The sequence below is a fragment of the Dipodomys ordii genome, unplaced genomic scaffold (assembly GCF_000151885.1).
Source record: "Dipodomys ordii isolate 6190 unplaced genomic scaffold, Dord_2.0 Scaffold51, whole genome shotgun sequence".
Classification (NCBI taxonomy): Eukaryota; Metazoa; Chordata; class Mammalia; order Rodentia; family Heteromyidae; genus Dipodomys; species Dipodomys ordii.
The window spans coordinates 9,305,669-9,332,722 of NW_012267267.1; the positions used below are offsets into that span (position 1 = coordinate 9,305,669).

The 27,054-nt window shown below is 36.7% G+C and overlaps 1 protein-coding gene across 1 annotated transcript in view; it reads left to right on the forward strand.

The window, feature by feature from the left end:
* Positions 1-18,578, forward strand: part of Lrrc7 (leucine rich repeat containing 7) — a 284,370-nt gene extending 265,792 nt beyond the window's left edge. Inside the window, exons 24-25 of the mRNA XM_013020506.1 lie at positions 6,918-6,992; positions 18,471-18,578. Of these exons, the coding sequence (XP_012875960.1) occupies positions 6,918-6,992; positions 18,471-18,578 (183 nt within the window). The remainder of the gene's footprint in view (positions 1-6,917; positions 6,993-18,470) is intronic.
* The last annotated feature ends 8,476 nt before the right edge of the window (positions 18,579-27,054 follow it).

The window sequence follows — 27,054 nt, forward strand, 5'->3', positions numbered from 1 at the left end:
ACACACACACACACACACACACACACACACACACACAAGCTGTGTACTATAAATTTTTAAATCATATAAAAGAAAAATGAAGACTGAGTTTTCATTTTTCCCCCTTTACTTGCTGCTGAACCATGGCCCAAGATGATCCACTTTATCAATCACTATATCAGGAATTTGCAACTATAGTGTCATGTAACCCTTGTCCCTGGATGTTTTGACTTCCTGATTACTAGCATTTCTTCTAGCATGATTTAACTATACAACAATATTTGCCATATAAAATATTCTGGGATCATTGTTTAAATAGCTCTTGTAACAAAACACTTTCTAACTTCTCCATCCCCCCCAAAAAAAAACCCAAACCTATTGAATGAATTTATCATTTTTCAATTTATGATTTTGAAATGGAGTATATAGTGAGGGAGGATCTTTGAGGACCCTGCAGGGATAATAATCAGAAACCTGATTGCCACAACTATTTTAGAACCAGCTAGGAAAGAGAACATAGTTACCTGCTTCTGTTTTTTCATTGTTTCTACTCTTGTATGCTACTTTTGAAGCTAAACAAAAAAGCCAGTTAGGGGCTCTGAAAAGATCAGTCAGCTGTGAGTTGAGTTTCATAGTAAATACAGACTCAAAGACTTATAAGATAAAATTAGGTGGAAAGTATCTTTCCTTTTCCCCTGAATGGCCAGAAATCTTCAAAGACAGTAAATGAAGGAAATGATGATTCGCTTTTTAAAACAAGACATGGAAATTTAGTAAAAATAAAATTACTTTTCCTAGCTACTCAGGAGGCTGAGATCTGAGGATCACGGTTCAAAGCCAGCCTGGGCAGGCAAGTCCATGAGACTTCAATTAACCACCAGAAAACCAGAAGTAGAGCTGTGGCTCAAATGGTAGAGCACTCACCTTGAGCTGAAGAGCTGAGGGACAGCCCCCAAGCCCAGAGTTCAAGCCCCATGATCAACAAAACAAAAAAACTTACTTTTAAGCTAGAGTTTCATCAAGAAATGAAGAAAAGGCAAACATACTTTCAATCCTTACACATAATCAATCCAGAGATGTTTAATTGTCAGATATTAGTAAGAAATCTGGGGCAATTAATAAACTTTTAACATCATTATAAAATAACCCAAACCAGGCATAATTCTAGTCCTGATATTCCAAGTCTCCAAATGAAAATAGACTGTAATATACAACATCATAACTATTTTTCTCAATATTCTATTTGGTAGTTTGTCTCTTTCTAAAAGCAATATAAGAACCAAAGAGAGGGGCTGGGAAAGTGGCTCAGTGGTAGAGCGCTTGCCTTGCATGCCTGAGGCCCTGGGTACAATTCCTCAGCACCACATAAGCAAAAAGAAAAAAGCCGGAAGTGGCACTGTGGCTCAAGTGGTAGAGTGCTAGCCTTGAGCTGAAGAGCTGAGAGACAGCGCCCAGACCCAGAGTTCAGGCCCCACGACTGGACTCCCCCCCCAAAAAAAAATCAAAGGGAATATATTGCTTTGAGGGGGTCATGGTTTTTACTAGTCAGAAGACCTGTATTTTGAAAACTGTTTTGTTTTGTTTGGCTTTTTTATTTTTTTGTCATGGGGCTTGAACTCTGGGCCTGGGTGCTGTCCCTCAGCTTTTCAGCTCAAGGCAAGAGCTCTAACACTTGAGCCACAGCACCACATCCAGTTTCTCTAATAGTTTATTGGAGATAAGAGTCTCAAGGACTTTCCTGCCCGGGCTGGCTTTGAACTACAATCCTCAGATCTCAACCTCCTGAGTAGCTAGGATGACAGGCGTGAGCCACCAGTGCCCGGCTGTTGTTTGGATTTTATAAAAGAAACTTTTAGAATGATTTAAAAGAATGTTGCAACTCCAAAGGCCAAACAGTAGGTATTCCATAGAATATACTATTCTATTATATTGCCTCTATGATTTTTGTGAACTGATAGTCATTTCTATATGCTTCTGCTAATATTCTTCTTGTTCCAGTTCATTATTAATAATTTTAACAAATTTTATAACATTTTAACAGTTTCTTTATGATAGTGAAATTGAGTTTGAAATTCTTTAAACATCAGTACATAATATTTTTGTTATACTTTTAAGGATTTGACCAGTTGTAGAAATTTTCATCAGTATCTCAGTCTCAAATTCCCCAGGTCACTAAAGCAATTACATTTATCATTTATGGATTTATAATTCATTAATCTGTAGGCTAAAATTCAGCCCTACATGGAAGCATTATATTCACCTGACAATCTTTCTCTTTCGTTTCCTTCCCCTTCTCCTTCCTTCGCTAACTTCCTCTCTTACTTACCTTCTAATTGCTCTTTCATTTAGCTTCTAAATCTCTTCTCTTGATGTATATAAATTCCTCAGTTGCAAAGGTAGAAAACTTTTGAAAGCTTAAAATTTGTCAAACAGCAATAAGCCATACCCTTTATTAAGGGAGAAAAACAATAGCAATAGTTTCAATGTGCCTAAAGTTTCCTAACAATTGCAGAAAATAAGTAAGAATCATTTATTTTACATATTTAATGTTGCCACAGTAATTAGCTATAATATAGCTAAGTAATAATGCTATCTACTTTATAAATAATGTTAATATTTATAACATTTCTGAAAACAAAAATAGCCCTTTAAAAGTTTTTAGGTCTTCTTCTTTTTTTTTTTTTTGTCACTTGTGGGGCTTGAACCCAGGGTCTGTGGCACTGTCCCTGAGCCTCCTTGTGCTCAAGGCTAGTACTCGACCACTTGAGCCATAGCACCACTTCCAGTTTTTGAGCAGTTCATTGGAGGTAGAGCACTAGCCTTGAGCACAAGGAGGCTCTGGGCTAGATTCAAATTGTCATCTTCAGATCTCAGCTAGGATTACAAGCATGAGTCACTGGTGCTTGGCCCCTTAAAAATTTTTGAATACATGACTGTCTGCTATTTTTACGAATTAATTTTTTTCTCTAGAAACACTTTGCAATTTTCATAATTATTTGGAAGCATATAATCTATGTTCTGAAGAATTTAATATGTTCTGAATTATAGGAGTCTATTATTTTTACTTGAGTTATAGCCTTCCTAGAAACCAATTTCTTAGCATCAGTTAGTGCTAAGACTTTTTGGAATTTTACAGAAAAGCATATTTCATAAATTCAAGTCACAGGTCCCCTAAGACAAGTTCTATTTTGGTGTCTACATTTACAATAGCTGACACTGTCACAGTCGTTCACCTTCATCATTAAAAAACCATATAAAGTTCCTTTCTCTGCTAAACTTAGAATGGTAAGTGCTAGCCTCATAGACTTTCAGTCCTTGGTGTCTGTCCAGAGGTGTAGAGGTGTAGGTAGCCGTAAGACAGGGGCAGATCTTAACACTGTGAGAAATCACCTCAACTCAAAACTACTTGTGAAAAGCAAAACTTTTTATGGATACCTGAATACAAACCAGTTTTACGTGAGACATAAATATAAGAAAGGAACAAGGCCTGGGTAGAGCATCCAGTCTGCCCTGCTAGGTTAGCTTTGGTACACAGTTATGGGTGTGTTCTCTCTTTATGCTCACACTCCATAGATTCTATGTTGATCTTAATCACATCCAGATATTGGTGTCTGAGGAAAGCAATGATTTATAGTCTTTTGAAAAGACTTAATGATATCCACAATGATGTTGCTCTGAGATGCTTCTAGAGATGATACTGGGGGAGCTCATTAAACATAAACCACTAAGGAAGCTGTTTGTGAGGTGAGAGGCAGAGCAAAACACATTCAGTGATGCCATCAACTATGAACCAGAGACGATTCTAGAGGCTGTTACTATGAAGAACCCAGTCTTATGTGGAAGAGCCTAAAGAAGTCGTTCTAAACATTATTAAGAACAATTAGAATTGCTTCAAGATGAGTACCCAAGCCACTGTGGACTCTTTCTCTACATACCCATTACAAGAAAACCACAGATGAGGCAGGAAGGACTTTTCAGCCCTCTTTCTACTTCCGTCCAAAATAGGAGATGTTAATGTTATCTTTTCAATGTAGGCCACTGAAAGGAAAAGACAAATAATCTCTTGCCAATAACTCTGATACCATTGGACACTGAAATTCTCAGTGAAAGCTTTGTGATCAAAGACATTGAATGGGAGCCGAACTCTCCAACTCTGTTATAATAGTACTTATTGACCATTACTAAATGTCATTTACTGTGACTGCTCTAAGAATTCTATATGTGTTCATTTACTTAAGACAATTATTATGTGCCATTTTAGTATTCATTCTACTAATAGAGACAGTCATACAAAAGTTAAGCTGCCTATTACTGGCATATCTATAGTACAATAGACAGTAAAAAGAAAAAGAAAAAAACAAAGAGGACCCCAATGTATGGACACATCCTTAATTCCAAGAAGGAATGAATATATGACATTCCAAAGAGAACATGGCAGAGATGATGAGGTGACACACTTTTAAATTAGAAGATGATTCTGTATAGGCCAGATGGGCCCAAAGTAACCACATAGGTTACTTAGAAATAGAGGAGACATGACAAAAGAAAAGTGGTTGGAGAGAGAGTGGTTAGAGGAGGAGGAGGAGGAGGAGGAGACTACAAACCAAGGACTATGGACATTTCTAAAAGCTAGGGAACCAAGAGAAATGGATGCTCTCCCAAGAAAATCCATTCAAAGAATGCCACCCTGCCAACATCTATTTTTGCCCCGATGATGCCTGTGCTGGTACACAGGAATTCCAGCACTGTAGGATAGTAAGTTTCTGAAGTCCTAAACAATTACTTTGTTACAGCAATAATAGAAAACTAATATATAGTATGCCATTGGAATAAATAATAGCTAAGATTTCCTCTTGCTTGGGCAGGTTGATTTTGTTGTAACTTTAGTGAATAGGTTTTTTGGTACATACAAGATGGCTTACTGTGGCCTGAAAAAAAATAGGACATTGCTTATCACAAAAAGTAAGACACTATCATTATTCTAATCTTTATAATACAAAGAATCTGATGATTTCCCACCAAATTCTGTCACCAGTGCCAAAGTATCCTTTGAAGTCTCATAATAAAGTGAGTTGTTTAAAGAGAAGCACATTATAATAAGCTTTTCCAAAGCAGTGTAATTTTTTCATATTTCTCATAAGTATCCATCATGGGCTGAGATTCAGGCCATCTCCTCCATACAGTAGTGTTCATATACATAAATACAATGAAATTCCTTGGTGCCAGTGGCTGACATTTTAATCCTAGCTACTCAAGTGGATAGGACCTGAGAATCAAGATTGGAAGCCATTCCCAGTAGACTCTAACAAACCAGCAAAAAGATCTAAGTGGAAGCATGGCTCAAGGGATAGAGTATCAGCTATGAGCATAAAAGGCTGAATCAAGTGCGAGGCCCAGAGTTCAGCCCATAATAGTTAGAAGATGGATAGAATTATACTTATGGATGTGAGGGAAAAACTGGGAGAGAGCAAAGAAAAGGGGTGACATTGTCTGAAAAAAAATGTATGAATTACCTGGTTTATGTAACTGTAACCCTATGTACAACACCTTTATAATAGCAATAAGACACGAAAAAGGGAGATAGAAAGATGCCACAAACCATCATTGAATGCACCACATCTGATTGCTAGTTTCACTACTGTAGCAGTATGCTTCCCAGTAAGGTATAAGAGAAGAAAGGAAGCTATAGAAGTAGCAGTTTTGTAATGAATTATATTTATTGATTGAAAAGAAATAATAAAACTTGGGCTGAGAAGGTGGCTCAGTAGTAAAGTGCTTGCCTTTCATGCATGAGGCCCAGGGTTCAATTCCTCAGCGCTACATAAGCAGAAAAAAAGCTGGAAGTGGCACTGTGGCTCAAGTGGTAGAGCTGAAGAGCTCAGAGACAGCACCCAGGCCCAGAGTTCAGACCCCAAGACCAAGAAAGAAAGAAAGAAAGAAAGAAAGAAAGAAAGAAAGAAAGAAAGAAAGAAAGAAAGAAGGAAGGAAGGAAGGAAGGAAGGAAGGGAAGGAAGGAGAAAGAAAGAAAGAAAGAAAGAAAGAAAGAAAGAAAGAAAGAAAGAAAGAAAGAAAGAAAGAAAGAAAGAAAGACAGAAAGACAGAAAGAAAAAGAAAGGAAGGAAGGAAGGAAAAAGAAAGAGAAGGAAGGAAGGAAGGAAGGAAAGAAAGAAAGAAAGAAAGAAAGAAAGAAGGAAAGAAAGAAAGAAAGAGGTGGGAAGGTGGCTCAGTGGTAGAGCATTTGCCTTGCATGCATAGGCCCTGGGTTCAATTCCTCAGCACCACATAAGCAAAAAAGAAAAAAGCCAGAAGTGGCGCTATGGCTCAAGTGGTAGAGCGCTAGCCTTGGGCTGAAGAGCTGAGGGACAGCGTCCAGGCCCAGAGTTCAGGCCCCATGACCGGACCCCAAAAAAAAAAGAAAAAAGAAAAGAAAGGAAGGAAGGAAGGAAGGAAGGAAGGAAGGAAGGAAGGAAGGAAGGAAGGAAGGAAGGAAGGAAGGAAGGAAGGAAAAGGCTTTAGAAAGGCCACTAGAAAAGTCAACTTCAAGTAAAGTTTTAAAATGAACATTGCATCTATCTCCTGCAACATTTCATTTGGACTATGCATTTAATTATAATATGAACCATTTTAATTGAAATAATAAGATAAAATCAGAACTTACACAAAAGATGATTCAGCATCCTATTTCAAATGATTTAAGAGAGAATTGTTTATGAATGTGCTATGAGATCAATTTTGGAAAACAAGATGAAATTTTCTATTGCAAGGCAATTTACTGCTTTTCTTAAACTTGACTTAGGAAGCAATGTTTTAATTAAAGTACTATAATAATCTATAAGCTCATATGTGCAAGTTGAAATTAATGTATTCACTGTTGAATATATTAAGTGGGCCTAGTTGTTGGTAATAGAATCCTAACCTCTGTTACTTCTGACCTATAGGGTATCTTTGTTACTAGGGTTCAGCCTGATGGGCCAGCATCCAACCTACTGCAGCCTGGTGATAAGATTCTTCAGGTAAGATGAACAAAGCAATGCATGCAAAAGTCAACATGAAACAAACACATCATCATTAAGTGTCTTGAAATAAATGAGTGAAAATATGTCCTTGTCACATTGCTTGTTTGCCTCTATTGTTTTGGCGTTGAGAGACAAGTCAAAACAATTCAGTCTAACAGAGTACCTTGTCCTTAGCACCCAATAAGAACCTGGCACATGAGAGCATCCTATGTATTTTTGTTGGCTTGAATGGAATTACTTGGTTATGTAAGAAGAATGTACACATACACACATGCAATATACATACACACAAGTGCATACGAACCTATGAATAACTATTAAACAAAAGCAAGTATAATTAAGAGCCCATGTTGGATATCTTTGTGACTTTAAAAGAGGAAGAAACACAGGCTCATCTTCACGTTTTGAGAGTGAGCTTATTTCTGTTTAAATAATGTGAAATACATGTTTGCATCACTCTCATTCCCTTATCCAGATGAACACAAAATTTACTGTAGCCGAGATGACTTCTTAGAATGTATTGTCTGATGATGCTCTTTTCTGTGAAAGTCTACAGAGGTTTATTATTTGTCATGCCTAAGTTTGTATAACAACAGCAAGGTGCACAGAGGAGTGGATTCCTAATGCAAGAAGCTGAAAGAAATTAAAAACTCAATGAATTAAAAAAAAAAAAAACAGCTGTGCGCCGGTGGCTCACTCTTGTAGTCCTAGCTGCTCAGGAGGCTGAGAAACTAAGGATCATGGTTCAAAGCCAGCCCAGGCAGGAAAGTCTGTGAGACTCTTATCTCCAATAAACCACTAAAAAAAAAACCAGAAGTGGTGCTGTGGCTCAAGAGATAGAGTACTTGCCTTAAGCTGAAGAGCTGAGGGACAGCGCCTAGGCCCATGACCAAAAATAAATAAATAAATAAACAAAAACCTAGAAGTCTCGCTTCTCCATACAAAGCAACTGAGCCTATGACTTTTTGTTGTTGGGGGTTTTTTTGCTGTAAATCTTAATTGCAAATCAAAATCCATTTTCAGTAAGAAATACATAAATCTTAATCAAATAAATTATTGTATTCTATTTAATTCATAATAATGAATTCTTAAATTCAGTTAGCAATACTCTCTGAAAGAAGTAAGATTAATTGTCAATATCAAGCTAAGAGAGGAAGCTACACTTCAACTCTGTAATGCTACTGGCTATTTAAAGAATGTTGAAAAATGGCTTAATAACACTGGATTACCCGTACAGTGTATTAGGTGTTCTTACTTGAGACAATTTACTTACAAAGCTTAATGACAATGAAGCTAGAAAAGTCAAATAAAAGGAAGAAAGAAATACACTTACAAACATACTAACTACCCTAATTGATTAAAGTTATTCTTTAGCTGTTGTTATTTGTGGCACTGGGTTTTGAACTTGGGGCCTTGCACTTACTAGGCGGTGCTCTACCACATGAGCTATGTTTCCTACCCTCATTTTGCTTTTGTTAATTTTTTAAAAAGTTCTCAGATTTAGGTCCAGGCCGACCTGGACAACAATTCTTGTTTAGGCTTCCTGCATAACTGGGTTGATAAATGGACAACATCATACTCACTCAGTTTCTTATTGGTTGAGATGGAGTCTCACAAATGCCTTTTTTGCTGAACTGACCTCAAACTGTGGTCTTTCTCATCCTCTCATAAATAAATAGGATTACAGCCATTAGCTACCATGCTTAGTCAGATACTGGTTTCAATTTAGCCCAATACCCAAAAAAGACATAGATAATAAGAGATACCTTTCCTAAATACCTCCAACCCAGTTTATTAGTAGTGCCTCTGTTTTTTTTTCTGTAACTCTTTTTGACTTACTGTTTTCTTATTCTGATATGATATTATTTGCATGTATTTGAATTACATAAACATGTACATATCTGGGATGGTACTAATTAAAACACATTCACATTATTTTTCTGTCATTTCCTATTCAACACAGGCACCCTGTAATTAATGACCATATCCAGTGACTTATGGTGGTATTATGCTTTAAGACAGTATAGCATGTGGGATGAGCACTCTGAAAGGAAAACTGACCCTTCCCAGCCTCACCATCTGTGAAGTTAAATTATGTAACATTGAGAGGAAGGAAAAGTGGGAAGAACAGGAACTGGAAACAAAATGCTAGTAGATTGAGCCATGTGGATTTGCCAATAGGAAACCACGATTAAAATATTAATTTGGTTATTTTAACATCAGAGTTTCTTCTTTCTAATGTTCTTTCCAGTTTTAAAAAAATTACTACATACTTTACAACTCAAAGTTATCTGAATATAGAAAATCCATTAATTATAACTACTCTGTTAAAAAGATGAATAGATTAGGATAAAGAGTGTATTATACTGAATAGTTAACAATGGGACTCACTTGTAAGAATATTGTGTTCTGTTAGGACATCCCACCCCATCCCCCTCTAGTTTACCTCCTCCTACCCTAAATTCGAGCCTACTTTTCTTTCTTTCTTTTTTTGTCAGTGGTGGGGCTTGAACTCTGGGCCTTGGCACTGCCCCTATGCTCTTCAGCTCAAGGCACATGCTCTACCACTTAAGCCATAGCTCCACTTCCAGTTTTCTGGCTGTTAATTGGAGATAAGAGTTTCATGGACTTTCCTGCCCTGGCTGGCTTTGAACTGTTATCCTCAGATCTCAGCCTCCTGAGTAGCTAGGATTACAGGCGTGAGCCATTGGTGCCTGGCTCTTCAAACCTACTTTTAACTAGAGAAGATAGATTAAATAATTTATAGAGAATGGTGTAGTAGCATTTAGTTTCTTCCAGCTACCAAAACAAATTATCCCATATTGGCACGCAATGGAAGATAAGTCCCCTTACCTGTCCATTATTGTAAGAATTTGGAATTCATGATCCACATGCATTCCTGTTCTCTTGCTCTATTCTTTCCTTCCTTCTTTCTTCCTTGCATCTTTCCTTCTTTTCTACCTTTTTTAGTTGTATTGTAGTTTGAACTCAGAGCCTAAAGGGCATCAAGCATGCTAGGCAAGTATTCCCTCACTTGACTTAAGCCTCTAGCTATTTTTTACTTTAGCTGTTTTTCAGAGGGAGTGGATCTCACATTTTTGCCCTAGCTCACCTGGGTCAAATTCTCCTACTTATGCCTGCTATGTAGAAGAGATTATAGATGGACACACCATTATGACTAGCTTCTTGATTAAAATTGGTTCTTAATTGTTTGCCCAAGTTGGCCTCAAAACAAACATCTCTGCCTCCCAAACAGCTGGGATTATAAATCACCACACCCAGCCTCTGCCTGTATTTCTTAGATATCAAAATTGGCTTGAGGATATAGTTTAGTGGTAGAGAGTTTCCTTGACCCATTCAAAGTTCAGGCCCCACAACCAACAAAAAAAAAAAAAAAATCAACCAGTAAGTCTGTCAAAGGATATGTGGAATATTAGTAAAGCTATAGTCATGGTACTTTTTTAGTGGTTTTTGTAAATGTTCATTTTTATTTTATTTTTTTATTTTTTGGGGGAGGGTCTGATTGTGGGGCCTAAACTCTGGGCCTGGATGCTGTCCCTCAGCTCTTCAGCTCAAGGTAAGTACTCTACCACTTGAGCCACAGCGCCACTTCTGGCTTTTTTTTTTGCTTATGTGGTGCTGAGGAATCGAACCCAGGGCCTCATGCATGCAAGCCAAGCACTCTACCACTGAGCCACCTTCCCAGCCCTGACATTCATTTTTATTAGTGTTGATTTGTGGTGGTTGTTTTTCTGCTTTCTAGCACTGTATCTTGGCATTCATAGAATTTGATGCCCATGAGGTCTATTTTATCACTTTTCTTCCTCATAACTACTGATAACTCCATCTTACATGATTAGTCTTACAAAAATGTCATGAGAAGCTAGATTAAGTCAGACGTTTCAGCACCATTACAAAATATCTGACCAAAAAGATAAATAAAACTATAGGGAAGAAGGGTTCACCTTGCACTCAGTTTCAGAAGTTTCATTCCATCAACAGCTCCATTGCATTTGAGTCTGAGTGTCATGGGAGAGAGCATCTGCAGGGAGAATATGGCAGAATAGTTCATATTATGGCAGACAATAAGGAAAAAGAAGAAAAGAGAGAAGCAAGGAGAAGGGAGAGGAAAGGAGAAGATAGAGGAGAAATGAGAGGGGGGGAAGGAGAGAGAGAGAGAGAGAATGGACCAGGAACAAGCAAATGCCCTTCCAAAGAATAGCACCAGTGACCCCACTTCCCACTTCCTCTAACCAGGCCCCAGATCCAGCTTTCACTTCCTAATAGCTGCATCCTATTATGAATCCATCAGTAGATTATTGATTAGATCCGAGCCCTGGAAAGCCAATCACTTTCCTAAACCTCATCACCAAACCAACAAGCCACCAACAGGTGAGCCTTTATGGAGAGACACTTCATACCTAAAACAAGACACCCCTAATAAATAAGGAAGAAGTTGTGAGCCTTCAAAGAAGCTCATAGATTGAAAAGATGAATGTATTTAGATTCACTCAAAGCATAACATTCTTGATTTTGTGATTTAACTAGCGTTGTAGCAACATAAACGAAGTGACACCTTGGACCACAGAAAGGGTGCACATTCATACACACACACACACACACACACACATACACATACTAAAAATCCATGACACCATCCTCTTCTCTTCTCAACTGAACCAGCAGGAAATGAGATTGTATAGCAAGGAGCCAGATAAAGAGGCTTAGGCCAGAAAGAGAGAATGTCGAGAACAAAAGAGAGAATATTGAGAGGGAAACTCATTTATGTTTCATGAAAGAAAGCCTTGAGACAAATCAAGTTCTTTAGGCTTGAAAATTCATTAGGGTGGCTAATGTGAAAGTAACATTTACCATTTAGATTGTTTTATTAAAGAAACACCACATTGCAAAAAATCTATGATTGAAAGATAATTATTTGAGCTCTGTCCATTAGAGAATATGAAATCTCTGGAGCAAATTATACTGTTTATTTACTTGTTTCTTTGAGAAAATAAGTACCAAAATGCCCAAGATATAAAGAGTTCTTATGCCCAGAAAGGTAGAAAAAAAGGTATCAGAGTCTGTAATTAAGTTCCTGCCTTTATACAGCCTAATACAGGAAGTAGGCATGCCCAGAATTACTGAGCAGAAAGTAAAGTAAGAAAAAGGTTGAAGTCAGGTGATGCTGGCTCAAGTCTATAATCCTAGATACTCAGGAGGCTGAAGTATGAAGGTCACAGTTCAAAGACAGCCCTGGTAGGAAAAGTCCATGAGATGCATATCTCCAATTAACAACAACAAAGCCACAAGTGGAATTGTGGTTCAAGTCAGAGTACTAGCCTTGAGAAAAAAAAAAAAAAGCTCAGGCCCTGAGTTCAAGCCTCAGGACTGGCAAAGAAAGAGGGGAGTGAGGGAGGGAGGGAAGGAGGGAGGGAGGGAAAAAGAGAAAGAGAAAGGGAAAGAAAGAGAAAGAAAGGGTGAGACAGAAAGGGAGAGGGAAGAAGGGAGGAAGGAAAGGAAGGAAAAAGAAGCAAGGGGGAGAAATAGAATGAAATAGAGTTGAATATAAGACATTTAATACAGTAAACCTCATCTGTCTTTTGGTTTTATTTATTTTTCTGTTTTGTGGATCAAACCTAGGGCCTCATGAGTGCTGGCCAAGTGCAGTACTACTGAATTGCTCTCTGGGCCTCATGTCTGTTGTTTAAGAGCAGAGTCTCCATCAAAACAGAAACCAGCCTGAGAGAGTCTCCTGAAAAAACCGTATTTTCAAGTTATTTTTTCCTATGTCAGTAGTAAAAGGAACCGAAAATGGCTTCTTGGGAAACTACCTTTAAATCAAAGTTGAAAATTACCTTTCTGAAGATGTTCATTTGAGACATTTCATAAGAAAATGGCATCATGCTAAAATCACAGCAGGTTATTAAAAGTCTCATAAATATATATATATATATCAAAGAGAAAAACAAATTTTATTTATATTTTATTCTATGAAGGTTATTTTAGTACTGCTGTAAAAAAAATTTTAAGACTTCAATTTTTCTTGTATTTACAAGGAACAATGTAAATTGACACTTGAACTACTTAAGAAATGAAGGTCCATGGGTCAGATTTTTGAGAGAAGGGTTTTTTGTTGTTGTTTTGTTTTTATTTTTTTATTTTTTTGGTCGGTTGTGGGGCTTGAACTCTGGGCTTGGACGCTGACCCTGAGCTCTTCAGCTCAAGGCGAGTGCTCTACCTCTTGAGCCACAGTGTCACTTCCAGTTTTCTAGTGCTTTATTGGAGATAAGAGTCTTACGGATGTTCCTGCCCGGGCTGGCTTTGAACCATGATCTTCAGATCTCAGCCTCCTGAGTAGCTAGGATTACAGGTGTGAGCCACCAGCGCCTGGCTTTAATTTTTTAATTATGTGTTTACTATCTTTAGTTGTACAAAGGAGTTGCCATTCAACAAAGCAGTTTATGAATAAATGCATTTTGATCAATGTTACCCCTTCCCTCATTTTCCTTCATCCCTCCCAACCCTATGTATCCCCTCCATTTTTTAGTTTTGTAGGATATGTTGAATTTTATGACTGCTAAGAGTCAATTCAGTATTGATCACACAGTATACTCCGTTCTAAATATAGTTCAATGTTTAATTAGAGTACTCTACCAGATGAAAGTTCTAAAATGGGAATTAATTTTAGATAGCTGATGTGATGCACAATTATAATTACCTATGTTTCTCATAATAACTGGCTGCCAGAATTGGATCCCATGAAGATTTGCCTTCATGTTCCTAACTTAATTGCTACATTTTTTAGTTTTCCTTTATCCATACAATCGTAGGAAGTACAAGACAATAATAGGTTGGTTGTTGAATATCTAATATGCAAGATATATTAGAAATATACAAGACATATTTGTGCTGCTACTTCAGCTTGAACTGAGGGCTTCGCGTGCTCTTGCTCAGCTTTTTCCACTTGAGGCTAGAATTCTACCACTTGAGCCACACCTGTACTTCCATTCCTTACTTTTGGATAAGCCTAACCTTCTCAAAGACTAGTTTTTAATTTCAGAGTTTTAGCTATGAATGCAGCTGAGAAATATAGCCCTCATCTGGAAATTTTCTGCAATATAAATATTCATAATTTATGTATTTAACAAAACATTTACCAGAAGGAAGTCAAAGATAAATCCAGGAAAGAACAAGAGCAAGAAATTCAGAAAACAGTGTGTTTTACAATAAACTGATGGGCTACAATCATAAAGCTCCCCTTATAGTTGGAATTGAGTATTATTTTCATTAACCCTCAGTATTTTCATGTCAAAATCATGAGAAAAGAAAATTAAAAGCATTTTGCCATGAAAAAAAGTCAAACGGAATTAAAATGAATAGGAATGTCTTCTGGAAATATCATAAAGCTTGCAATAAACTGTTTCTTCTTACTTTCAAATCAGCCAATGCTGGAAAGCAATTAATTACATGTTCTTGAAGCATAATATTTTCAGAATGTCTTTTCTGATTGTTTTCATATTAACTCCATTAGAACTTAATAAGCCACCCATTTGTTTCTTGATTTTTATTCACTTACAGTTTCCTCCAAATTGCACACATTTTATTTTAATCTGATAGTGTGTTTACATAAGATATATATGTAACTGAATTTGTTAACATTTTACATTTTCATTCATTTATCATCATCTTTATGTAATTTTTTGTATTTAGAGTGTGCATTATTCAAAATGTTCCATGTGTAAATAAGCCATCTACCCTTCTATTTCAAATTATCATTGAATTTTCATTCGCAATTGGTACTGTAGAGGATGAGTTTTTATTTGTTCAGCCTCTTGTACTCACACCCACCTAAAAACAACAACAACAACAATAACAACAACCACAAAACCATTCATTGAGATGCTGGGATTTTTATGATCTTTCTTTTAATTGGAAAAGTCCTACAAATAGTAGCATAATTCTTTGATTTCTTGTCTGAATTATCAAAGATGTAAGCCAGATAGCCATATACATGGTAACAGGTGCAGTGTAAACTTTTTTCACTCTTCTGTCTGAAAGTATGGAAGAGAGGGTTCTGTTGGCCAGGACTTTCCATCTCTGTTTTCATTCATTCCCTTTTCCTCTATACTCTACCTTTGCCCTCTCATGACATCAAGCATAGCACAGTGCTTTACATCAATGAATAATCAATTACTATCAAAAACTGAATTCCTTTGATGGTTCTAAAATCAGTGTTACAACCTTGCAACAAACATCCATAGAAACAAACTATGCCAAGATAGAGCTGACAGCTGCAACATGTAAGTTCCTACACAGCCCCTCACTGTATTATCTCAGATATTTCAGGTATCTCTTTGATCTTCACAATTTCATTTCCAAAAATTATGGCTTCCAACGCAATAAAATAACTAAAAATTCCTTCCACAGACTTTTCTCCTTCTATTCATGTGACTTAATGGAAATCATATTTCTTAAGTCCAAGAAGATAATTGTAAGCCAGTGGCTCATACTTGTAATCCTAGCTACCCAGGAGGCTAAGATATGAGGATAGTAGTTCAAAGCCAGCTGGGCCAGGAAAGTCTATGAGAGTCTTAATCTCCAAATAGCCACCAAAAAGCTGGAAGTAGAGCTGTGGGTCAAGTGTACAAGTGTAGAGAACTAGCCTTGAGCAAATAAAACCTCACAGACAATGTCCATACCCTAAGATGAAGATGAAGCTGAAAGAAAAAGAAAGAAAGAAGGAAGGAAGAAAGGAAGGAAGGAAAGAAAGAAAGGAAGAAAGAAAGAAAGAAGGAAGGAAGGAAAGAAGGAAAGAAGGAAGGAAAGAAGGAGGAAAGGAAGGAAGGAAAAAGTATTAGTAGCACTAGCTAACATCAGCTAATATGTATTAACTTTTCCAGGCTTTAATAAACTTTCTAAAATAACTCAAAATCCTAGATTCCAATATTTTGAAGCCATTCCCCAGTTCCTGGTTGTGGTCTTTTGAAACAGGCCTCTTGTGGTTCACCAATGCTTCATTTGATATCCAAAAAATTTCTGGTGATTAGAATTAGAGTCCTAATATTCATTTGACTAAGGATCAAATTCACTAATCTGCTTATTTCCTTCTGAGGTGTTTGCTCTAATGGTGCATGTTCAATGATCTAACCCCAAAAAGCTAAGCACTAGCTATATTCAAAGCTTACTTACAAAAAGGGTTCACTGGACAGGAGCCAGAATGTAAGCTATAGTACTCAACATCTTCAAACCTACTCTTTAGAAACAGATACAGAGTTAAGCTCAGCATTAATTCATTTGCTTGATTCTTCTTAGTGCTGCAGAAAAATAGTGGTAGATGCTACCACTGGGAAATATTCCACTTCCACCTCTGTCTCTGTCTGTGCCTATACTTAACCTCTAGATCTCTCTAGAAATGTTGGGTTTACATGTTTCCCATCTTGAACTCTTATCTATTTCTTCCAAAGAAAGAGTTATCTAAACTAAACCCCTTCCATAAATAAAGCCTCTCTGATTTTGTTTTATGATCACTTTTTATGCTGAAAACTAAATTCTGCACTCACGGGATTTTAGTCATTCTCACCAAGTAATTAAATACTTAAAACTCAGATATTTAAGCTTTGAACCTTTCCCTGCAGTTTTTCAGTGGGTTCTGGGTTCAAGAACTTTCTAGATTTGGGACTGAAGCCAAAGGAATCTGAGTACTTATAAAGGCTTTCTTATGTTTTGACATTTGAGAACTACTTTTTTAAAGTGAAATTTAATTTCACAATAAACATATATCTTTGGGGTACACTGAAGACATCAAGGTAGTTAGTATATCCTTCAAAACTACAATAGAATAAGGATATATTTAATGTATGCTTGCTATTTCCCTGATGTCACAAATAAGAGGAGAAATAAAGAATGTGGCATATGCTATGTTCTTGATTTCCTGTTACCTTCCAGACAGAAGTAATATCAATGTAATCCTATTGCCTTATTTTTTATTGTAACTCAAGCAAAAAAAAATGAGATAACATACCCAAATTCTTCTCAACTACTGTATCCTGCCAGTGATAGCCAGTGCTAACTGGAATCAGCATTTTTATCAATTAAATGTTATTAAGGAATACATAGTTTTTCCTTAATTCTAAGGGAATTTATACCTCTGAGTGTATTACTTCCAAGGGTTTCTATTTGGTTTCTTGGAATTTTTTAATAGTAGATGTTCGGTGCTTTTAAAATGCAGTATTTAAAAAATATTCCTTATCACATTATCCAATCAATTTTAATGACCTAGAGATAAAATATCAGATGACTTCTGTTTAAATTAGAAAGGTTGCGTAGTATTGCTAAAGATGTAATGTTATTTGAGAGTTGACAAGCTCAACATTTTAGTTTTAAGTGATTATTTGAAATATTAATCATATTTTCTTGCAACACAAAAGTGAAAATAAAATAACATGTCCAAAATAAGTTTATCAGTCCACTGAAAATTGAAAAAGTCAACCACTTAACTGGCTGTAATTTATATACTACATACTTTGCCAAGCCTTCGATAATCATTGAGTTGTCAAGACTTATTCCTACTAAGTTTCAATAGTTCCTACTAAGTTTCAATTTTGCTTTCATGACATTGAAGGCCTATGGAACCCACCTCCAATTATATAAAAACGATTCTAATAAGACAACTTGCAATTTAAAGAAAACTAAAGACACATGACCATTACAGAAAAAAATGTATGTTTCTTCATAAAAAATATCAAATAATAGCCATGGATCCTGAAATGATAACCTTAGGCTAATTATGTTTAATGTAAAATTTTATTTGTTACACTGATGATTCTAGACTGCAGACAACAGGTATGCCATGTTATTAATGTCAGTGTGCTTTCTCTCCAGGGATAAATCCCTTATATTTATTTACCAATGGGGGAAATAAAAACGTATTTAATATAAAAATGTATAAGAAGATATAATGGTATTTAAATTTTCCAGTCCTGTTTGACATAATTACAATATTCAATATGCTGATAGGTTTATATCAGCAATTACATAATACAAATGCAAGCCATCTCAACGAAGGTTTCTTTAAAAAACAAATCCCAACAGTAGGGTTGGAGGTTGGAGATGTAGCTAATTGATACAAGGTCCTGGGTTTGAGCCCAGAAACACACACACACACACACACACACACACACACACACACACACCACACAAAATAACAGTAAAAACTAACTTCTATGTCAAAACTACATGTGTCAGATTTGCCATTGTATCTTCATAGTTACAATAGAAGCAACATTGGGCTTTTGATAAATACTTGTTGAATTAACAAATCAGGATTAAAATTAATTACCTCCATGCCTGCAATTTCGTTGTGAGTTTCCAAAACTTGGAACCTATGGCTCAATGCTCCCTTAACTTTATGATGGAAACAGTGATACAGTAATGGCCGCTTGCATTGACTAACCTGTTTGGCTTGTGTGTTTACAGGCAAATGGACACAGTTTTGTACATATGGAACACGAAAAAGCTGTTTTACTACTGAAGAGTTTCCAGAACACAGTAGACCTAGTTATTCAACGTGAGCTTACTGTCTAAATATTTTTTATAAATAGTGAAGATACGTCTAGCCAGAGCTAATGTTCAAAAATAAATTTATACATAGAAGCAAATTTTTGCCAATTGCTGGACCAATGGCAAACATTATTGCCAAATGTATAATACTCTATGTTAGCACTGATCACCCTTGCAGATGTTAACTCTATAAATACAATGTTCATGTGGTTATGTATTAGTTTTAATTGTCAGCCTCTGGCTGTGCATTGGTGCGGTTTTGGTTCTGTTTTTGTTTTTAAACCCAATAAGTTTCTTCTCAAAGTGGATTTCATATAATTTCAGAGCACGGAAGCACACACAAGCTCTTTACAAATTCTGCTCTCCATCAGAAACACTGCCTCAAAGTTGTATATGCCTTTATATAGAAAATATGACTATAAAGAATTGTAATTCCCATAAAATATTTCTAGCACAAGGTATATGTTGGCATATATAAAAAAAGAATATAAGAGAAAAAAACAATATTTTCATAAACTAAACATCTCGGATTGAGAAAGAGATCTATCTTAAAATAAGACTTTACTATATTGAATCTTTTTCAATAAAAATTACATGATATTGCCTTATGAAAGCAACTGTACATATGGTATAAAGTGTTTATATTTGGTTCCATACTCATGTGCTAAATTCTCATGATGCAGAGTGAAATATTTCATGTTAACCATTTATCTCTGGGACCTGAATAAAAATAGGACAAACTAATGCGTTCAATGGCTTTAGCTAATTACAATACATGCAGAGTTAAGAAACAAACTAAAGGTCATTGTAGATAAGTCTTCTTACCACAAACTTACGCAGTGAATGATGGGTGGCAGGAAATGATTGATTTCCTTCTTCCAAGTTTATGTTGACTATAAATTGTAGCCCCTGTGATTTCTTTACTTGTAAATGTAGGATTTATTTGTGTGCTGCTTTATTTAATTTGCTATTTTTAAATCAGTTTAAGGGAACTGATAAAGTTTATTATTAAGAAAGAACTGTTAGAAAGTTATGGTGGGTGATTTAAAAACTTTGGTATTTATGAAACTTCAAATATAATTTCTCAGAGCTGTGGTCTGCCTGTATTACTAATCTCAATGATTGTTTTATGGACAGAAATTAATTAAATACTTTTTTCCAAAAACTTTACAACACATATAAAACTCTGAATTCTGTCTCACTAAAATAAACATAGGTAAGATAGAATTATTTCCTTTTACATTAGGCCTATTTAACTCTATAAATTTTAAAAAATCATTTTAAAATCCTTTAAAATATTTCTCTTTATATTACTCATTAATTTGATTAAAAATTGCTTTGAATTTCCAGAATAATTTCCCAGAATTAGTAGTATGCATTCTCTCTCTTATTTCTACATAGCTGTTTTTATACAATGAATTTACTTTAGATACTAGTATTTCAAATATTCCACTAAGATTTTACAACCAAGTCACATCTTGTTGTACTGGAGCTCTGAGAATAATATTTGTAAGTTAATGTTTTATGGGGACAATGAAAATATTGTATTTTTGTAGGATCTATTAAAATGAGTGTCACTTATTAGAAGTACAGTGGTATTTTTTTGACATAGAATTTGTCACTTGAAGGCAAATGATACTTCATTTTATAGATAATGCACTAATTTTGGTGTTGCTTTATGTCATGGTGACATGATAACACTATTTTATAGGCTTTGACAATTAATGATTAAATAATTGACATATTTAGTAGATTTCCCAGAAGTGACTTTTAAGTGTATTTTAAATACATTGAGAGTATCTAATGTGAAATGTCTTTCAAAGCCTAATTTTTTTTTGGTCAAAAACATATGACATATCATGATATCCAGATTTTATAGGATGATCATCATTAATCAAAACAGAGGCCCTCACTGGCCTCACAAAATAACTTCAAGGAAAGGCAAAGTCAGGACATAACCAAACTCCAGGTCTTCACATCAGTTTTGTTAGTCTTTTGTGGGAGAGATAGAAAGCCAGATGTAGGACTTCCCAGTCTTTTTTCTTACATCAGGTTTCCCTATCAATCCCAAAGCATTGGGAGATGATTTTGAGATAGTCAGTTGAGAAGACAATAATCCTAATGTACACCTCTACCATTCCTGATCTGACAACATTGTGTTGGCCAATGCTTTAATACTTCCTGTTCTGCAGTTCAGAAGTTAGGAAAAGAGAAAAGGGATCCCTGACCAACTGGAAAGGAAATCTTCCATGCCAAAGCACCTCATTCCCAAATATACTTACTGTGCTGCATGTTGAGAACAGGCAGGTTATAACAGACAGAGGTCTTTTCTCATTTTTAAGCTTACTCACTAAAATTACTGATAGCTTGAGAGGAAACAAATCAAATTGATTATATAGGTGACTAAAACTAGTAAGTCATTGATTTTTGAGTATCGATTTCTTTAGAATAATGGGTTTGCTGCCTTAAAGTAGAATCTGGTTCATGTTAACAACTACAAAAGATGTTAAGGGCATGCCTCTTGAAAGAGAGAAAGGAAAAGAAAATGAGACAGGAAGGGAGGGAGGGAAGGAGGAAGTGAAGGAAGGAGGGAACAAGAAAAGGAGGAAAGGAAGGAGCGGGGTAAAAGGAAGGAAGGAAAGAAGGAAGAAAGGAAGGAAGGAAGTAGGGAGAGAGGGAGGGAGGGAAAAGGAAGACAAAGGGTGCACCAGAAAGGAGTGGAATTCATGATGGCTCAAATAGACTCTACCTCTTGATTTTTACTGCCATCTTCCTGCTGAGAAAGCTTATACAATTCAGTTATGTTGCATCCATATTATATAATCAAAGAGATTGAAAAAGATTATAGGCAGAAGGAGCAAAAGCTGAAAATTATTAGCAAAACTACAGATTTTACAAGATGAATAGCCAAGAATGGACAATGTAAACAAAAACTGTTTATCAGGCTTATAATATCTTGTAGTAAAACTGTTCTATTTTCAACACTCTAAGCAACATAAGTCACCTAAACAGTAATTTCAAAATACAAGTGTATTTGTAACAAGAACTATTCAGTCAGTATGACACACACTTACAGCATAATTTGTTGCTCACTGAAGCCTATAGAAAATATATGTCCCAGTTACTTAGAATTGTAATTATATACATATCTTAGTTGTTCCTGAGCCTAACCTTGAATTACAACCTTCAGGATGCAAAACCACTTTGTAAAGAGGGTAGCAAACTAATATAATTTTGCTTTTATCTTACACATGATGACACACATATCACTAATATACTTGCTTGCTTAAAAGTATGGTTGAAAAAAAGAGAAATATCTTTTGCCATGTGAGATGAAGTTAGAGAAGATTGAGAGGCAAGAAAATAAAAAGTGTCTGAATTTTCCAAAATGATTAGATGAAGAAACCAGAAAAACAAATAGATAATATCTACTTACTATTAATCTCTAAGACAATTTATAGCTTTAGAAAATTGCCAGCTTGTCTTTTAATTTGCTTTCAATACTATCCTTGATCAATTTCTGCCTCTCCTTGACACTTAGATCGGGAGTATCTGTTCTGATGAATACTCTTATTAGGAGACAAGAATATAACCCAACCAGATAAAAATCCATCCTGCTGTAGTACTACCATTCTAAGTCTTTGGTCAATTCAGACAACACATTTAATACCTTACACACTGACAAAATAGCAGGTTTGTCGGAACACTAGATCAACAAAAAGTTTAAACTTAAGCCGGAGCTTTGACTCAGTGGTAGAATGCCTTTTGGGCAAGCCCGAAGTCCTGGGTTCAAATCCCAGAAGAAAAAAAAAAGTAAACACTTATGCAAATAATGAAATCCAACAGGTTAGCAAAATGGGTCCTTTAGTGTAAATAAAAGCAGGATTGAGGATCCAGTAGAGGTCATCTCACAGAAATGCTAAATCCTCCCAAGGCTTAACAAAAATATTCAGACGCCCAAAGTCCCATGGCTGTAGTTACTTGGAATTAGGGTGAAATTCCCAAACCCAAGACCACCTGCACTGAGTTTTTTCCTTAGCAATACAACTACTTTCTATTATGTATAGGAATATTTCTCCGTCACTCAGAAAGACTATGTCCTAAAGAACACATTACAAGCCAGGCTCCAGATGGCTCTCATCTGTAATCCTAGCTCCTCAGGAAGCTGAGATGTGAGGATCAAGGTTTGAGGCCATCCAGAAAAGTCCACGAGCCTCTTATCTCCAATTAATCACACACACACAAAATTCTGAAAGTGGAGCTGTGGCTCAAGTGGTAGAGCACTAGCCTTGAGTGAAAAACTCAGGGACAGTGCCCGTGTCCTAAATTGATGCCCCAGGACAGGCACAAAAAATAAATACATAAATATACAAATAAAGACATAAATTACAGCAAGAAAATAGAATGTAGGCTGTAGAAAAGGGATGTGTGCTATGAAAAGCACACTCGTGTGAGTTACTATTCTAGGAGATCCCTATGCATCGTTTAATCTCCATTGGTATCTACACTATTCAAAGGGTATCTTCTTTGCCAAGATACTCCCACCATACAATAACTAAGACAGATACAGTTAAAGATTTTCAGTTATGTCCTGAAACTTCTGGGGCATTTCTATGTTTTGCACACAACACTAACCTCTTGTCACTGCTGCTGTTACTGCTAGAGGTCCTTTCCTCCAGCTCCCACGCATCTGAGGGTATTAGATGCTGCTGCAATCCTGCTGAAGCAAGCATTGACCTTCCCTTTTAGAGCTCGAGCCGTCAGAAACTCTTGAGGGTCAACTGATACTTCGAGCTTTCCCTTTGGGAGGAGCTTTCTTATAGGATCAAGGATCTGTGAGTAGTAGCATTAACCAAGGCTCTAAGGCACAGCCCTTACTGTCACTAACAGCAGCATATACCGGCGCATGCCGGGCTGCGTGGCATTGCCTTAATAGAGCCCTAATTCTTCTTCTAGTTATCATTTCATTTTTAATCTCTATTGTTTGAATGTTGGGTTGTGTTACATTTCCATATGGCGGGACTTTCTCTGAGCCACTCAGCTACTTTATGAGGACAAAAATCTGTTCTTTTTCACCTTTCACACTATTTTTGAAAAGAGATTGACTTTCCAAACACTGTCCCGAGGGGATGCAAACTCCTTAGCTTGTACCTTGCAGAATTCAGGGGGTTATGAAAGAATATGGGGGAAAGTCAGTTCATACTTTAACACACACAGTGAAAAGGGAGGAGGGGGCAAGTCCCCTTGGACTGTTAACTGTGTGATTATCTTAATTCACCCTCAGAGCAGTTCTCCGGAAAATAAGAAGGCCTGAGAGGAGGGAAATCACTTACTGATTCAGACATTTTTTTTTTTTCAGCTGAGGAGAAGTCCTAGCCCATGCTCTTGGTAGTAACACACTGAGTTCTGAGCAAGGGAGGAAAGGGGCCTTGGACTACCTGTGCACAAATGGCAATGGCACGGACTGCTTGATTTCTCTCCTCTACCATATGCCCTGTTTGGGCCTGAGTTTGTTCATGGAAACACCTCAAAGCTCAAAGGTTAAGAAATTCAAGCAGTGTTTGCGTAGAAAGTATTACAATACTGTGGCTCTTTTAGTCTGGGACTGGAACCACTACAGGCCTGTCCCAAACAGACAGCTGTGGGTCAAATGTCCACATATGAGATTTTCAGACTTACCTTTTATTTTTTTTAAAGACTTATTTTCATTCTTTAAACTAGTATAATTTTCAATAGGCATAAGAATTGGTGCTAAAGAAAAACAAAAGTGAAGTGGAGCATCCTAGATTTTCTTAGGTTTGAAAGTACTTTTTTCTATGGCTGTTAGGATAAAATGTCTAACACGATGCGTCTATCTCTGTCTACCTACCAAAAGAAATATTTTGAAGAAGGACTTTTAAATTGATCAGCAAACTTCTGTGTTTACTTCACAGGAAAACAGTGTTGCTGAATCTCAGAAGCCTAAAGTATGTTTTTCATAAATTTAAAACAGGTCTAGGCACTTGCAGTTCATGCCTGGGATCCTAGCTAATCAGGAGGCTGAGATCTGAGGCTCACAGTTTGAAACCATCCCAGACAAACTTCTGTTAAGACTCTTATCTCTAATTCTTCACCAAAAAGCCACAAATAGAGCTATGGCTCAAGTAATAGGGTGTCAGTCTTGAGTGAAGAAACTCAGGGTCAGTGCCCAGACCCTGAGTTCAAATTCCAGGACCCTACTACACACACACACACACACACACATTCAAAACACTTCAAAATGTAATAAAAATGCAATGATTACAAATTTTATATTTGTTGAGCATCAACTAATATCAGGTACTTCGGGGGATATGATGTAATCTCTTCTGCACAGAAGCTCACACTCAAGTGGGAAGAAATTCCAGAGATTGCAAGACAATGCGGTGAGTGCCTTTGTTCCTGCCCTTAATTCATCCTATGAAAAAAAAGGAAATAGCAGCTTTATCTTGTCAACAGAAACTGAGACAGAGACAGATTGAAACTACAGGTTTCTCATAGGTCTCTCTACTGTGTCCCTTGGGTGGCCATTATGAATGCTGTATGGATTTAGGGAAACATTTGACAGGCTAGACATGGTCAGGGAGAATAACATTCTGGACAAGATGCATAAAAACCAGAAGCCCTGGGGTCTCTGGAAGAGGGGCTATAATTCTGCCAGCTAGTTCTAAAACAGTAAAGGAATGCAATGAATCATGGTAGCTATCAACCTCATCCTGCACTACCTGTGTGCCCCTGGCATGATGGGAAACAGAATTAGAATCCAGCACACTAGCTAACGGGGTGTTAAAGAATTCTTCTACGTTAGGTGTCCCCAAAAGGCCAGCCCTGTGAACAATGCCTCAACATTAGCAAAGGTTAAAAATCCATGTGGTCCAATATGAGAAGGAAGCAGTCAGAAATGCCATGAGTTGGATAGTCATCAGCTGGTTGCCTTTTGTAGTTTTTCTTTCACTTGTGTGTTGAAGAATATTTCACTGCATGCTGTTCAACTATTCCCATGGTGGGCGGTGGGGAGCCCTGCTTATTTAAAGTTGAATTACACCTACCCACCTATCATAAACATCTATTTATTCTTACAAGAAGAAGTTGGTCCGCTGGTTTATGGAATTGTTTTACCTCAATGTTTTCAATCAAGATTCTCCCTGTTCTTTTGAAACTTTTGCCTACATTGTTGTGTCTCTTAGTAAGCCTACCTCCTTCTTCCTTTCTAAGTTATCAAAATCAAAGGCTGCAGAGTCTAGCTTCAACAGCACTTAACAGCCATGAGACCCTTCCCTAATCTGTGTGTGTGTATGTGTGTGTGTGTGTGTGTGTGTGTGTGTGTGTGTGTACTACAGCTTGAACTCCGGGCCTCATGCTATCATTCGGCTTTCTCACAGCCGGTGCTCTACCACTTGAGCCACTCCTCCCATCCAGCATTTTGCTGACTCATTGGAGGCAGAGTCTCCAGGACTTTTCTGCTCAGGCTGACTTTGAACTGAGAACCTAAATCTCTGTTTCCTGAGTAGCTAGAATTAAAGGTATGAGCCACTGATATCTGGTTCTTCCCTAATCTTAATGGGAAGAGATTTCTCTTTTCTAATACTGTAATTGTATACTTCATAGTATCTTCACTTTCTGCCTGAGAGCATGGTTATTTAGTGTTTTTACTTCTCTTCTATGAACTGTAAAGTTATTGAAAAAGACAATATTTCTGGGTAGAAGAGTTTTCGAGAGCACATCTGTTTCTATTTGCTGGTAATCCTTAATGCCTGTCTTAGTGTCAGCAGTGTAGTGGGGGCTCAATAAATATTTGTACAATGATTAAATGGAAGACAGGCTTGGCAAGTAAATGTACTTAATAAATATTGAATTAACAGGAAGTTCAAGTTCAATTTCTGTAACCTTAAACCAGGAACCTTTTGCCTTCTCAGCTGAATACCATTCCCAGTTTTGTTAGAAAGGAGCGGGAAAACAGCGGGAAGGAAGGAAAGAAAGATGGAAGGAAGGAAGGAAAGTTATTTTAATCTCATCCTCCCTTCCTTGACATTTCTTCTAAAAGCTTTGGGCTTCTTGTGCTGTTCCAGCAGTTATGTTTCATTTCCCTTTTATGTGTTTTAAGGACCTTAACACTGGCCAAAACATTTACAGAATTTTGTTCAGTTAATTGTAACATACCATCTCTATCCTTTTGATTTGTTTGGGTTTTATTTCTCTTCTGGAAAGAAGTCATGCATTTACCTGTCAGAAATATCTCAGAGAGATAAATGCATGAAGTTGAACTCACGAAGCCTTGTGTTTTGGAAACTTAGAGATAAATAAGCCCTCTTTGTTCATCCTACAACACACTCCCAAAGCCCCAAAGCAGACTGTGAACTAAGGAGATGACAGCCCGAGGCTTTGTCTGGCTTTACACGTCTTTGAAAGATTTTATTTAGCTGCACAGGGTAACCTGGAATTTTGCTCGAGCTACTTCTACAATGTGGAGCTGAGAGGCAGT